The following is a 14847-nucleotide window of genomic DNA, read 5'->3' as shown; positions in this document are numbered from 1 at the left end:
GAAGCGGGAGCCTCCACAGGGGCCACAGGAAGACTGAACCAGGGCAGCACCGGCTGCATTTCCAGAGGAAGTGGGGCGTCCACGCAGGAGGAAAGGAGGAAGTGGGGCATCCGCGCAGGAGGAGAGAGGAGGAAGTGGGGCGTCCACGCAGGAGGAGAGGAGGAAGTGGGGCGTCCACGCAGGAGGAGAGAGGAAGGAGTGGGGCGTCCACGCAGGAGGAGAGGAGGAAGTGGGGCGTCCACGCAGGAGGAGAGAGGAGGAAGTGGGGCATCCACGCAGGAGGAGAGAGGAGGAAGTGGGGCGTCCACGCAGGAGAGAGGAGGAGGAAGTGGGGCGTCCACACAGGAGGAGAGGAGGAAGTGGGGCATCCACACAGGAGGAGAGAGGAGGAAGTGGGGCGTCCACGCAGGAGGAGAGAGGAGGAAGTGGGGCGTCCACGCAGGAGGAGAGAGGAGGAAGTGGGGCGTCCACGCAGGCGGAGAGAGGAGGAAGTGGGGCGTCCACGCAGGAGGAGAGAGGAGGAAGTGGGGCGTCCACGCAGGAGAGAGGAGGAAGTGGGGCGTCCACGCAGGAGGAGAGGAGGAAGTGGGGCGTCCACGCAGGAGGAGAGAGGAGGAAGTGGGGCGTCCACACAGGAGAGAGGAGGAAGTGGGGCGTCCACACAGGCGGAGAGAGGAGGAAGTGGGGCGTCCACACAGGAGGAGAGAGGAGGAAGTGGGGCGTCCACGCAGGAGAGAGGAGGAAGTGGGGCGTCCACGCAGGAGGAGAGAGGAGGAAGTGGGGCGTCCGCGCAGGAGGAGAGAGGAGGAAGTGGGGCGTCCACACAGGAGAGAGGAGGAAGTGGGGCGTCCACACAGGCGGAGAGAGGAGGAAGTGGGGCGTCCACACAGGAGGAGAGAGGAGGAAGTGGGGCGTCCACGCAGGAGGAGAGAGGAGGAAGTGGGGCGTCCGCGCAGGAGGAGAGAGGAGGAAGTGGGGCGTCCACGCAGGCGGAGAGAGGAGGAAGTGGGGCGTCCACACAGGTGGAGAGAGGAGGAAGTGGGGCGTCCACGCAGGAGGAGAGAGGAGGAAGTGGGGCGTCCGCGCAGGAGGAGAGAGGAGGAAGTGGGGCGTCCGCGCAGGAGGAGAGAGGAGGAAGTGGGGCCCCATCCAGGAGGAGAGAGGAGGAAGTGGGGCATCCACACAGGAGGAGAGAGGAGGAAGTGGGGCGTCCACGCAGGAGGAGAGAGGAGGAAGTGGGGCGTCCACACAGGAGGAGAGAGGAGGAAGTGGGGCGTCCACGCAGGAGGAGAGAGGAGGAAGTGGGGCGTCCACGCAGGAGGAGAGAGGAGGAAGTGGGGCGTCCACACAGGAGGAGAGAGGAGGAAGTGGGGCGTCCACGCAGGAGGAGAGAGGAGGAAGTGGGGCGTCCACACAGGAGAGAGGAGGAAGTGGGGCGTCCACACAGGAGGAGAGAGGAGGAAGTGGGGCGTCCACACAGGAGAGAGGAGGAAGTGGGGCGTCCACACAGGAGGAGAGAGGAGGAAGTGGGGCGTCCACACAGGAGGGAGGGAAGCCAAGCAGAGACGGGGCTGGCGCCACAGGGGAGGCCGAGAGGGTGGGAGGAACGGCCGAGCCGGACTTGGCACCATTCGGACGTTCCGTATGATAAATACCCGTGGACAAGAGATCAGAGGGCGTTTCCACTCCCAGATACACCCGGCCAGAGTCCAAGTCCCCAAGATGGATCCCAAAACTCTCCCTGGGAAGCTCTGGCAGAAAACATCCTGTCGGTTCAGGGCCTGTCGGTTCAGGGCCTGCGTATGGCGGGCCAGACACGGTGCTGGGAGTGCCGCGTCCACACAGGAGGTCATAGAGAGTCAGCAAATGGCTACTGGACAGATGTCCGACCCTTTCGCTATCGAGAAAATGAAAATTAAAACGACTCGGAGCAAACACGGGTGGCTCCTTAAAAAGACATAAAATTACCAGCCTCTCCCTGCCCCGAGATTATACCCAAAGAAATGAAAACAAGGACGGACGAGCACCCCGCCGTGTTCACACCGGCTCGATTGCGGACGACGACCACCCCACCGTGTTCACACCGGCTCGATCCACAGTAGCAAAAAGGCAGAGGCAGCCCAGGTGCCCATCACCAGACAGAGGGACAAACATGGCGTGACCCGTCCACCATGGAACACGACTCAGCCACGAAAAGGAGTGAGGCTCTGACCCAGGCCACGGCGCAGATGCCCCTTGAGGACGTCACGTTCAGTGAGAGAAGCCATTTCTTTTTTTTTCCGAGACGGAGTCTCACCCTGTCGCCCAGGCTGGAGTGCAGTGGCACCATCTCGGCTCACTGCAACCTCCGCCTCCCAAGTTCAAGCGATTCTCCTGCCTCAGCCTCCTGAGTAGCTGGGATTACAGGCATGAGCCACCACTCCTGGCTCATTTTTGTATTTTTAGTAGAGACAGGGTTTCACCATGTTGGTCAGGCTGGTCTCGAAACCCTGACCTCGTGATCCTTCTGCCTAGGCCTCGCAAAGTGTGGGGATTACAGGCCTGAGCCACTGCGCCCGGCCGTGTGAGCCCATTTCTACGAAATGTCCAGGACAGGCCAATCCAGAGACAGGAAGGGGATGCATGGGTGCCGGGCCCGGGGGTTGGAAGGGTGAGAAGTGGCATGTGCGGGGTGCAGTTTCTGTCCGGGGGAATGAGAAAGGTATGAACTATGGATAGTGGTGACGGTTGTACAACAGGACGAATGGGCTTAATGACACTGATTGATAGGTTTTACAATGGCTAAGTGGAAAACTGATAAAAGAAAAAAGCCTGCTGGGTGCGGTGGCTCACGCCTGTGTTCCCAGCACTTTGGGAGGCCAAGGCAGGCGGATCACTTGAGGTCAGGGGTTTGAGACCAGCCTGGCCAATATGGTGAAACCCCGTCTCTACTAAAAATACAGAAATTAGGCCGGGTGTGGTGGCTCACGCCCGTAATCCCAGCACTCTGGGAGGCAAAGGTGGTCGCATCATGAGGTCAGGAGATCAGGACCAGCCTGGCCAACAGAGTGAAACCCCAGCTCTACAAAAAATACAAAAAAAAAAAAAATTAGCTGGGCATGATGGCACGTGCCTGTAGTCCCAGCTACTCGGGAGGCTGAGGCAGGAGAATCGCTTGAACCAGGGAGGCGGAGGTTGCAGTGAGCTGAGATCACGCCATGGCACTCCAGCCTGGCAACAGAGTGAGACCCCATCTCAAAAAATAATAATACAAAAATTAGCCGGGCGTGGTGGCAGGCGCCTGTAGTACCAGCTACTCGGGACGCTGAAGCAGGTAAATTGTTTGAACCCGGGAGGTGGAGGTTGCAGTGAGCCGAGATCGTGCCACTGCATTCCAGCCGGGGCAACAGAGCGAGACTCTGTCTCAAAGAACAAAACACAACAAAACAAAAACTTCTGGGCTCTGGGGCCAAGGGCTCTTGCTGAAGGGGAGGTTCCAGACTGGGGTCTGAGCCCACATGGCCTGCGTGTGCCTGACTCAGACAAGGGAGGGTCTTGAATTTCCAGCACAAAGATTCATAGGATTTTGCCATTAACACTGGGGGCTAGGCCAAACACACTGGCTCATGCCTATAATTCCAACATTTTGGGAGGCTGAGGTAGGAGGATCGCTTGAGCCCAGGAGTTCAAGACCAGCCTGGGCAACATGAGACCCTCTGTCACTCACACACACACACACACACACACACACACACACACACACACACACACGGGACCCCTTCCCATCCCTGTATCAACTCAGCCTTCTTAGTTCTTGAGGTTTTCTTTTTTGAGACGGAGTCTCACTCTGTCGCCCAGGCTGGAGTGCAGTGGCGGGATCTCAGCTCACTGCAAGCTCCGCCTCCCGGGTTCACACCATTCTCCTGCCTCAGCCTCCCAAGTAGCTGGGACTACAGGTGCCCGCCACCACGCCCGGCTTTTTTTTTTTTTTTTTTTTGTATTTTTAGTAGAGACGGGGTTTCACCGTGTTAGCCAGGATGGTCTCGAACTCCTGACCTCGTGATCTGCCCGCCTTGGCCTCCTAAAGTGCTGGGATTACAGACGTGAGCCACCGCGCCCGGCCAATTCTTGAGGCCTTATCCCCACCCCAGGCCCAGCCCCTCCCTATCATGGCCGGGGTCCCCACATCCTTTCGGAGGAGATGCTGAGGGGCTGGAGGGACTCCCCAAAGTTAACACCAATAAAGAAAAACCTGGGAGCTCATCGCTGGCGTGGCCGCCGGGAGCTTTGTTTCAGGAGCCGCCGAAAGTCGGCTCCTTGCTTCTGGACGGCTCCTCGAGGGAAAAGCTGTTAACACCACGCCTGCGGGGTGACCCAGACGCTCCACTTCGGGGAAATGATCCCGAGGAAACGGTCCAAAAGGAAGAGAAAAAAATTAAAAAGCCATTTGTACCAAAATGTTCACAGCAGCTCGGTCTGCAAGAGCCAAACGCTGGAAGGGACCCAGCGACTCACATCGTGGTGGCATCAGCCAGACCTGGGCTGGCACCCGCCTGCTGGCACAGTGACCTTGGACAAGTTCCTGCAGCCCCTGAGAACCTCAGTCTCTTCTTCCAAGCATCCACCGCCTCGGGATGGGGAGGGGCTGAGCCTTCGGGACACCCCCCAAGAACCACCCAGGCTGGGGATAAAACCTGGACAAGGGCTGACTCAGGCTGGGCACGGTGGCTCACGCCTGTAATCCCAGGGCTTAAGGAGGCTGAGGCGGGCAGATTACAAGGTCAAGAGATCGAGACCATCCTGGCCAACACGGTGAAACCCCGTCTCTACTAAAAATACAAAAATGTATTATTTTTGTGTGTGTGGTGGCGGGTGCCTGTAGTCCTAGCTACCCAGGAGGCTGAAGCAGGAGAACGGCGTGAACCCGGGAGGCGGAGCTTGCAGTGAGCCGAGATCGCGCCACTGCACTCCAGCCTGGACAACAGAGTGAGACTCCGTCTCAAAAAAGAAGGGAAGGGTGGGTGCAGGGGCTCATGCTTCTAATGGCAGCACTTTGGGAGGCCAAGACTAAAGGATCACAGAAGCTCAGCAGTTCAGGACCAGCCTGGGCAAGATAGTGAGATCCCGTCTCTACAAAAAATATAAAAATTAGCCAGCATGGTGGTGCGCACCTGTGGACCCAGCTACTTGGGAGGCTGAGGTAGGAGGATCGCTTGAGCCCATGAAGTTGAGGCTGCAGTGAGCCAAAACTGCACCATTGCACTCCAGCCTGGGTGACAGAGTGAGACTGTCTCAAAAAAAAAAAAAAAAAGGCTGACTTGATCTCGGGGTGGGGAGGGGTCCCCTCACAAGCTTGAAGGGTGAAATGAAATGACTAAAAGGACTTGAAATTTAAGGCCTTCCTTTCCCTGAGTCTAGACAGGACATGAGGGCTCAGGCCCCCAGTCCGACACATCTGCTCAGCAACGAGACCCCCAGGGCCCCAGCACCGAGTGGGCTGAGGGGATGCCACCCGCCTGCCGCTGGCCCCCTGCCCCTCAGCCCCGAGGGGGCTCACCGTGGAGCTCAGTCCCAGCCTCACCCTCTGGATTGAGACCTGCCTCCCACCTTCGAGCACCAGTCTTGGGACAAAACCAGCAGGAAAGAGCAGTTGAGAAGGCCACAGGGCCTAGAAACCTCCCCCACGAGGGGCGGGGAGAAACTCCCAGGGGGCTCCAGAGACCACCAAGGGGGACCTAGAAACTGCCAAGGAGACCTAGAAACCACCAGGAGGACCTAGAAACTGCCAAGGAGACCTAGAAACCACCAGGAGGACCTAGAAACCACCAAGGGGGACCTAGAAACCACCAGGAGGACCTAGAAACCGCCAAGGAGATCTAGAAACCACCAGGAAGACCTAGAAACCACCAAGGAGACCTAGAAACCATCAAGGGGGACCTAGAAACTGCCAAGGAGACCTAGAAACCACCAGGAGGACCTAGAAACCGCCAAGGGGTACCTGGTTTTAAACGGCCATATAACATGAGGGCCTCCTTTCCAGGTGATGATTAACAGACATTCTCCCCCTTTATTCTTGGGGTGAGCTGGGGGCAGGTACCACACTTCCCCTCTGATGGAAGTGGGACTGCAGGATGAGACCCCAGGACTGTCCTCTTATCTACGGCCCACACTGTCTGGAAACCACCTCCCTTGAGCCTTCTGCTCCTGTGTCCCCAGAAAGGACTCCTCAGCCCATCTTGCCCAGCAGGGCAGTATTCCTGGGGATTATGGAGGTCAGAGCAGAGGGGCCTAGGAGAAGGGACAGGTGGGGTGGCCACCCTGAGGGTCCCTTGTGGGGCGGGGCCTGCCCGTTCCAACCACAATGCCTCCAAGCAGGGCTTGGGGCCGCAACCCTCATCGTCACCAGCCAGAGGTCAGAAGGAAGAAGGGCGCCCACACATGTCCCCTACCAAGGGGAAACCGAGGCCTGGGGCAGAGGGGACCCCAGAGCCCTGCAGGGCGTCACTGTCTCTGCCGGTGCACCCCAACCCTCTCCACCCCAACCCTCTCCTTGCCCAACACTAGACTGAGTGACCTTGGGAGACCCTCTCCTGCCTCTCGCCCTGGGGAGGGGGAGGCAGCTCCAGAAGACAGGACCCCAGAGAGGGGACCTGGGGTCAGGGGAAGGCCCAAAGCCCAACCCCACTCCCCCTCACACTCTGTGCAGCCGCGTCCGGCAGCCCTTTCCCCATCCGGCCACCATAGGGACCCAGGTGGGCCCCAGCACTCCCCGGGCACCCTGTGCCCTCCTTGTCCAACCCCAGTGCTGAGCAGGGACAGGCCCCCCTCAGCTGTCACAGAAACATCAGTGACCATCATTAAATCCTGTATTTAAAACCCATCCCCGACAGGTAACAGTGAGGCCTCTACGAGGGCCCCTTCCTCGGAAACGCGGGGGTCCTGCCACTTTGTCCAGCTTGGCCCTCGCAGGCAGGGAGGGAGACCAGCTCCGGAGGCCAGGATGAGGCTGGGTCCCTGGGGAGACCTTCCGGCCTCAGCTCTCACGCCTGGGGGACCGGAGGAAGCCTCGGACCCCCTCCCACTCCAGAGTGGCTTCAGTGGGGCCCCCGGCACCTGACACCGATGTGAGCTCAGCCCTCCTCCAACAGCCGCCCAGCCTCTCTCTCGGCTCAGACACGGAAACTGAGGCTCCTCCAGCCATAAGTGAAACAGTGGGATGGGAACCCAGACAGACCATGTCATTCTCCTGCCCCGAGCTCAGGGTTCTTCCCCTGAAGTTCCCAAAGCCGACGCAGGTCCCCGTCTCTCCAGGGCTGGATGAAGCTCGGGGGAGGAGGCCGCCGACCCAGCTCCCAAACCCCACGAGGACACCAGGTCTCCTGGCAACAGAAGGCCCAGGACCCTCAGCCCCTTGGATCCCAGGGGAGGGCCTGCCCAGGGGGTCTTCAGCCCCTGCTGGAGCCTGAGTCCCGGGTTGGGGAATGGGCGAGGGCAGCGGGGCCCTCCCCGCAGGAGCCCAGCCTCAGGCCGGAGGCCGTCCAGGATTTACAGATGGGGACAATCCGGGAGAGGATTAGGGGCCGGAGGTCGGTGATTAAGGGAGAGCCTCGGGCCGGGGGATTAGGAGACGGCACTCTCAGCTGTGGAGTCACGGCCAGATCCGTGGCAGGTGCCCGGGATTAAGAAAGGGAGATGCTACGGGTGGGGGAGATCTCGGGTTCCCGGGTGATCCCGACGGGGCAGATGTTCACCGAACTCTCGCCGGGCGCCGGGGTACACGATGACCACACAGGCCCAGCCCCAAGACAGACACATGGGATGGGCCTGTCAGCCCCAGGCAGGCGGGAGGGCTCCTTGGAGGAGGTGGCGTGTGGGTGGATGAGATGGTGAGGGGAGGGCAGTGGCTGAAGAGGGGCAGCAGGTGCGGAGGTTGATGCTCCGGGTTCCCTTCAAGGCCGGTGGGCGGCCTCAGGACCAGGGGACATGACTGGGGAGGGCTGGAGCCAGGGAGGAGGTAGAGGTGACAGGGAAAGAAGGACTGATGTCTGGAGAGGCCCATGCTGACAGCCGGGAGGCCAGAAAGGGGGACGGGGAGGCATCTGGCAGGAGAGCGGCAGCCAGCGCACAGGGTGCGAGGCTGCACTGTGGGGCTGGGGGTGAGGCAGGGCCCGGCCAAGTGAGTGGGGGGCTGATGAAGGTGACTTGAATATGTGGGTTTTTAGGTTTTTTTTATTTTTTTGAGACAGGGTCTCACTCTGTTTCCCGGGCCGGAGTGCAGTGGCACGATCATAGCTCACTGCAGCCTCAACCTCCTGGGCTCAGGTGATCCTCCCGCCTCAGCCTCCAGAGTGGCTGGGACTACAGGTGCACGCCACCACGCCTGGCTAATTTTTTAACTTTTTGTAGAGATGGGGGTCTTGCTATGTTGCCCAGGCTGGTCTCGAACTCCTGGGCTCAAGCGATCCTCCCGCCTCCGCCTCCCAAAGTGCTGGCATTACAGGCATGAGCCACAGTGCCCGGACAAAGATGTCCGTTTTCGAGCAGGGAACATAGGGAAGGCCCTGAAGAGAGCGGGGAGGCCTGGGCCACCCCGACCCCTGACCCCTCCACGCAGACCAGAGGGCAGGCCACCGCCACCTGGGATATGGGTCCATGCACACCCCACCATCCTGCACACGCTGGGCCTTCCTGCCATGACCAGAGCCAGACAAACCCTCGCCTTGCCCTGCCCCCGGGGCCATCCCCCCCAGGATAATGGGGGGTTTATTCCCACGCCCTAATGCTGGGATTCATCACTGCGGATTTGCAGAGCTGCACCCCCAGGCTGATCTCCCGCTGACCCGCTCAGCCATCTGAGGCGGGGCCCAGGGGCCGCCTGTCCTGGTGGGGTCTTGGAGCAGCTCCTCCCCAACCAGTCCTCTCGGGGACCCCAGGGGACATAACAGATCCTGGCTTTGGGGAGCATCTCGTCTGTCTCCCCTCACACGGGGCCTCCCCAGCTGAAGACAATTCAGAAACACAGACCTGCAAGTCAGCAGCAGCAGGAGACGGCAGGGCGGCCACAGGGCACTTAGCCCTGGAACTGGACCGAGGGCAGTCAGGAAGCCGCCAGCCTCTCTCCACCCGACACCTGCCCTGTGCCCCCCAGAGCTCCCAGGGCACAAACCCCGGATCTGCCCAGGTCTCCACCCCGCCAGGTCTGCCCAGCCCCCTCGGTGACACCGGGGGCGGGGGGGGGGTGGATGACAGCAAGCTTTGGAGAACGCAACCTCCTCAGACCGCCCCTCCCTGGGCCTTCGTGTCCCCTCCAGCCCCAGCCCCTCTCCTGCGGAGACACCCTCCTTTGCACGACTCAGGCTTTCCCAAGTGGACCTGTGTGGCCTTTAGAATCAGCGGCGGCTGGGGTGAAGGGAGTAGGAATGAACTATACTTATTTTTGACCTAATTTTGCTCTGGGAGGCACAGAAGACCCTGCCGCAGCCCTGGGGGTTCCATAAGGCCAAACCCCTTCCTTCTTGGTTTTCACGCCTGTTCCAATTCAGGCACCAACCGTGATCACCTACAAGGAAGGGAACTCGAGCCTCTGGAACCCAAAACCTTGAACTTGGGTCCTTGAACTTGCTTTTCCACCAGCACCCCAGGGAAGCGCCCAGCACGCCTCTGGGGACTTTCAGACGTCAGGCCGGGGTGTAGAGCCACCCACAGCCCCAGAGGCTTCAGCAATAGACCACCTGCACTTCTTTTTCCTTTTCTTTTTTTTTGAGACCAAGTCCCACTCTGTCAGCCACGCTGGAATGCAGCGGCGCGATCTCAGCTCACTGCAACCTCTGCCTCCTGGATTCAAGTGATTCTCCTGCCTCAGCCTCCCGAGTACCTGGGATTACAGGCGCCCGTCACGATGCCCAGCTAATTTTTGTATTTTTAGTAGAGACGGGATCATCTCACCATGTTGGCCAGGCTGCTCTCGAACTCCTGACCTCAGGTGATCCGCCCGCCTCGGCCTCCCAAAGTGCTGGGATCTCAGGCGTGAGCCACCGCACCCTGGCACCAACTGCACTTCCGAAGGGGCCAGCCGCCCAGGCCTGAGAGCCGAAATCTGGACCCACGTCAGCCCAGGACCCATGCTCTGCCCCTCAGAAAATTCAGCAAATATGTGGCACCTGCTGTATACTGGGACTGGGACGTGGGGCGTGAAAGAGGCCACTTCCAAGCACGGGAGCAGGGTGGACTTGGGCGTGGCGGAGACAGCTGGGCAGTGAGGAAGAACCGGGGTGAGGGCGTGCCTCGGGGGCACAGGCTGGGCAAGGAGCACAGCACTCTCTCAGCAGGAAGGGGAGGTGAAGAGAGTGTGAGACGTGAGGCCGAGACACTGGCAAGGCTGTGAAAGACCCCATCCTTCTCCCTCATACCATCCCCACTGTGCAATTGGGGAAACTGAGGCAGAGGGGCCCAGCGAGGACCCAAGACACCCAGCCAGGCACAGGAGGCCTTGGGCCCGAAGCCAGCTGGGGCCAGGCTCCTGAGTCAGCTGCAAACATAGAGGCCCCTTCGCTTGCTGTGGGCTGCCCAGAAACACCCTCACAGCAGGGTCCGGCCGCCTGCTTAGGGAGCTTTTGAGATATTCTTGGGGGTCTTTTTCCACACTGATTCCACACTGGCACAGGTCCCAAGCCTGGGGAGGGTCGTAGGGGCCCCGTGCACCCAGCTTGGCAACATCGAAATCCTTTTTTAAAATCTGACTGCCGTGACTCCCCTAGTCCTGAAGACAGGCCCCGCTAACCCCATTCCCTGCCTGCTCAGTTCCACTTCAACACTCATCTGCCGGGGTGGGGCTGCGCTTGGTCCACACAGGGGCCTCTGAGCCCTCTATGCCTCAGAGCACAGAGCGGGGCCACAGCCTGCCCAGGCCTCCAGGCGACCACGCCCAAGGAGGGTGGAAGGATGAGAGGGCTTCATTCCTCCTACCGGCCTTTCCCCCAAGCCTCGGGATCAGCCATCTGCCCACCTGCCCCCCAGGCCACCGACCGCCCCTCTGCAGCCAGGGGGTCGCTGGAGCTGCCCAGGGGAGGGAGTGGCTGGTGTGGGCCTCCACCTGCCAGCCCCCACGCTGCGGTGCACCCATCTCTGTCGAAGGTCATGCTGGAGGGGATGCAGGGGAGTGGGCACGGTCTACAGCTCCCTCTCCACCGCGTCCCTCTCCGGTCAGGGGGTGCCACTGCCCGACTGGAAGTGGGGCCAGGCCGACCAGCAGCCCTGGAAGTCCAGTCCTTCCCGCTCACTGTCCGCATTTCGCAGGCCAGAGCCCAGATGCTGACCAAGCTCTCCCAGTGGGGCACAGAGGCAGGGTGGGAGGGGCCGGACACAGCCCCTCTGGGGGTTTCGGGGCTCCTCCCACTACTGGCCTGTCTCGAAATCCAGGCTTCTGGTCAAAGCTGTATTCACCTCTCAGGAAGGCCTGGGGTGGGAGGAGGATTCCAGGGCCTTCCTCCAGGCTCTGTCCAGGACGCAAGTGCCCCAGGCCTCAGTTTCTCCAGTCAAGCACTAGGGGTGCAGAGAATCCAGGGGAAGAGGGAACCCCACAGCCTCCCTGCCCAGTTCCGGGGGTCCAGGGTCCGTGGGGGCTGTCTTGGGGCGCCCAGGCCTGGAGGAGGAGAGACAGGCGGGAAAACCGCAGGCTTCCCAGGTCCGGCGCGCTGTCCGTGGTGCTGAAACCGCGCCCGTCCCGCGCGCCCGGCCTCGCTAGCCCGGCGGGCCCCACCTACACCCTCCACCTGCACCCTTCACACCCCACCTCACACCCCACTCGTGGATACACAAACACACACGCATCCCTCCATGGTCGCGTGTGTGAGACCTGCCTGCGGCTCACACTACTGCCCACCGGTGCACACCGGCCCCGGGCGCACACGCGCACGCCCGCCACCTGGTCCCAACACACACAAACCACACGTCCCACCAACATAAACCCACCCGAGGCGCACACGCCCGCGACCACCACGCAAACACACTCTTGGAGACACACCTCTCCGGCCACAGGCTCGCGCCCCGGGAACCCCGCCGCGGTCACGGGCCCCTGTTCACACACAGCCCACGGGGACACGCGCCGGTCTCGCTCTCCGGCCACAGCACGTACAGCCCAGGAACCACGACCGCAAACATCAGTGGCGGTGGCCCCGCGCCGGCCCTGCTCCAAGCCTTCCACGCATTAGCCGGCTGGATCCACAGCGGCGTCTACACACCCACCGCCACATGCGCGCACCGCCCGCGGCTCGGGTGGAGCGGCTCCCGGAGACACAGCCTGGGGACCCGCACGCTTTCCAGGCCCGCGGCCCCGGGCGCGCCTCCTCGCAGGCGGGGCGCGGGTGGACGCCGTGGGAGCCGCTTAACCCCCTCTCCCCCGGCCTCCCAGGGGCGCGTCCTTCCCGGGCGCCCTTCGTTCCTCCTCCCTCCCGCTCCGCCGCCTCTCTGGGGCCCACGTTCCCCTCTATTCGTCCTCTCCGCCCCTCTGCGCTCAGACCCTGGCCCTGCGGCCCACCCCACCCGCCGCGCTGCAGGGCGGAGGATGTCGGGGTGCGTGGGAGGGGGGCGCTCCGGGGTCACCCGGGGAGCCCCCCCAGAGGCGGAGCCTCGCGCGCCGGGGTCACTCCGGGGCGGGTCCCGGACACGCCCGAGGTCACCGAGGAGCCCCGAGGTCACCGGCCGGGCGCGCCGCCCCGCCCTCCCCAGGCGCTCCAAGGACGGCCCCCGCGCGCCCGGCTCCCCGGGCCCCCTCGCGCCGACCGGCCCTCCCGGAGGCGGTACCTGAAGTCGCTGTACGGGTGGATGATCCAGGCCCCCGCCGACTTGACGCGCTCCTGCTCGCGCTCCACGGCCTTCTGGCTGCCGAACATCCGCAGCGAGAACTTGTTGACGCCCGGCTGCAGGAGCGCGCCGAACTGGCGCTGCATGAAGCTGGCCTGGCTGCCGCGCGGCTCCCCCGCCGGGCCCGCCTCCTCGCTGCCCGCCTCCTCCGCCGGCCCCGGCCCCGGCGCGGGCCCCGAGGCCGCCCCGCGGCACGAGAACGACACCTTGGGCCCCCGCGCCGGGCCCTCGGGCCCCGCGGGGCTGCACTGCGGCTCGCCGCGCCCGCACTCGCCGTTCGGGCTGCCCTTGGCCGTGCTCGCCGCGCCCGGGGTGCCGGGGCGGCCGCACGAGCTGTCGCGGCTGCGGAGCCGGCCCCGCGGGCCGCCCTCATCCGCCGCCTCCGGGGGCAACGCCTCGGCCCGGGGCGGCTGCTGGGGGGGCGCGGGCCCGGGGCCCGGGGGGGGCGCGGGCGGCGGCGGCGGCGGCGGCTGCTGTTGGGGGGGCGCGGGCGGCGGCGGCGGCGGCGGCCCCGGCGCGGGGGTCGCGCCCGGGCTCTCCCCGGGCCGCCCGCCGCCCCCGCGCGCGTCCATGGCGAGGCGGCGCCGGGCAGTGCGGAGCGGAGCCGCCGCCGCCGCCGCCGGCCGGAGCCCGAGGGAGGGGGGAGGCGGGGGCGGGGCGGGGCGGAGCCGCGGGGGGCGGAGCCTCGCGGCGGGGGAGGGGCGGGGGTGGGAGACCCGCCTCGGCTGCGCCCCCCTCCCCGCGCGCCGCCTGCGCTCGGCGCCGGGAAACTCGGGCCGCGGGGTCGGGGGCGCCCCAAGGTCACGCGGCCCGAGGCCTCGGAGCCCCGCGCGGGCCTCTCCCCAGGAGGGGAAACTGAGGCCCGCGAAGTGTAAGGACGCGCCCAAGGTCACCGGGCCCCGCTGCCCGGCCGGAGCCGCCTCTCCCGCGCCGCGGCTTCCACCTCTGTCCGGAGGGCACCGGCGCGGGGAGGGTGGACGCGGGCCTGGGAGACGGGAGGCCGCCACGGCCAGCGCCTCCTTGCTTTCTGTAAGGTTTGAAGACTTCCACGACGAAAGGGTGTTTCTAAAGGTCACAGGAGCCCTTGCTGGGTCGCCTGTGGGCCCTGGACAGAGACCCTTGAATGCGTGGGGAGGGGCAGGCCGGCTTGGGGGCCATTCTGGGAGACTCAGGCACTCCTCTCCCTGGTCTGCATTTGAGGAAACTGAGGCCAAGCCCAGCCAGACAAGGAAAACTGGAAAAGCCACCCGAGGGTGTGGGGTTCCCACCCGCCCCTCAAACAGTGCCCTGGGGAGCAGTGCGGGCGGGGGTCTCCTCTAGGTCTGGTGGGCTTTAGATTGGGGTCACAGGGAGACCCAAAGCCCACTAGCGCCTTCGCAAGGGTACCAGAGCCCCCTGCCCCGGGGTTGCCTCCTTTCCCCGACCCCTCGGACTCCGGGTGCAGCTGTGCCCCCAGTGCCCCCAGTCCCCAGCTCTGAGACAGGTGCTTCCCAAGGCTCTGCTTCTGGGCCGAAGCCGGCTGGGCGTGGGTGCTGCTTGGTGCCAGGTGACATGAGGCCTCTGTCCCTAGCCACCCAGCCCACCAGACAGCCGGGAGGGGGCAGGTGAGGAAGCTGGCAAGTGAGAGAGAGGAGACAGACAGTCACACACGAAGAAGTGGAGGCTGAACATCCCCACCTGGAGGCAGGAGGCCCTCCTGGGACCCTCCTGGCACCTGGCCTGACGTCCTGTCAGCCACGATGTCCCGTGTGCCGGGTGCCCCCCACCCATCTGCACCTCGAGGCCACCGGGGCAGAGATGGCCCTCTTCCTACACCCAGGAGGCACTCGGTGGTACTTGAGGGAGGGCCAGCATGTGCCCGGCTGACAGTGGATGGGCTGAGCCCGACCGTGTCTCTCGCCTCGGCCTGGCTGCCCCACACCCTGGGGATCCCTGCGCCCCCACGCCGGCCCCGCCGGCCACCTCCGCATAGGCGGGCAGGACAGCTGTTCGTCCCAAGGTGGTGCG

General features: G+C 63.6%; 1 protein-coding gene across 1 annotated transcript in view; it reads right to left on the bottom strand.

The window, feature by feature from the left end:
• HCN2 (hyperpolarization activated cyclic nucleotide gated potassium and sodium channel 2) overlaps nucleotides 1-13477 on the bottom strand; it is a 28233-nt gene extending 14756 nt beyond the window's left edge. Inside the window, exon 1 of the mRNA XM_055104317.3 lies at nucleotides 12781-13477. Within this exon, the coding sequence (XP_054960292.2) occupies nucleotides 12781-13412 (632 nt within the window). The 5' untranslated portion in view covers nucleotides 13413-13477. The remainder of the gene's footprint in view (nucleotides 1-12780) is intronic.
• Between the last annotated feature and the right edge of the window lie 1370 nt (nucleotides 13478-14847).

Source organism: Pan paniscus, chromosome 20, assembly GCF_029289425.2.
Source record: "Pan paniscus chromosome 20, NHGRI_mPanPan1-v2.0_pri, whole genome shotgun sequence".
Lineage (NCBI taxonomy): Eukaryota > Metazoa > Chordata > Mammalia > Primates > Hominidae > Pan > Pan paniscus.
Note: the sequence above shows the minus strand (reverse complement) of the source record. Positions and strands in the feature narration are given on the sequence as shown.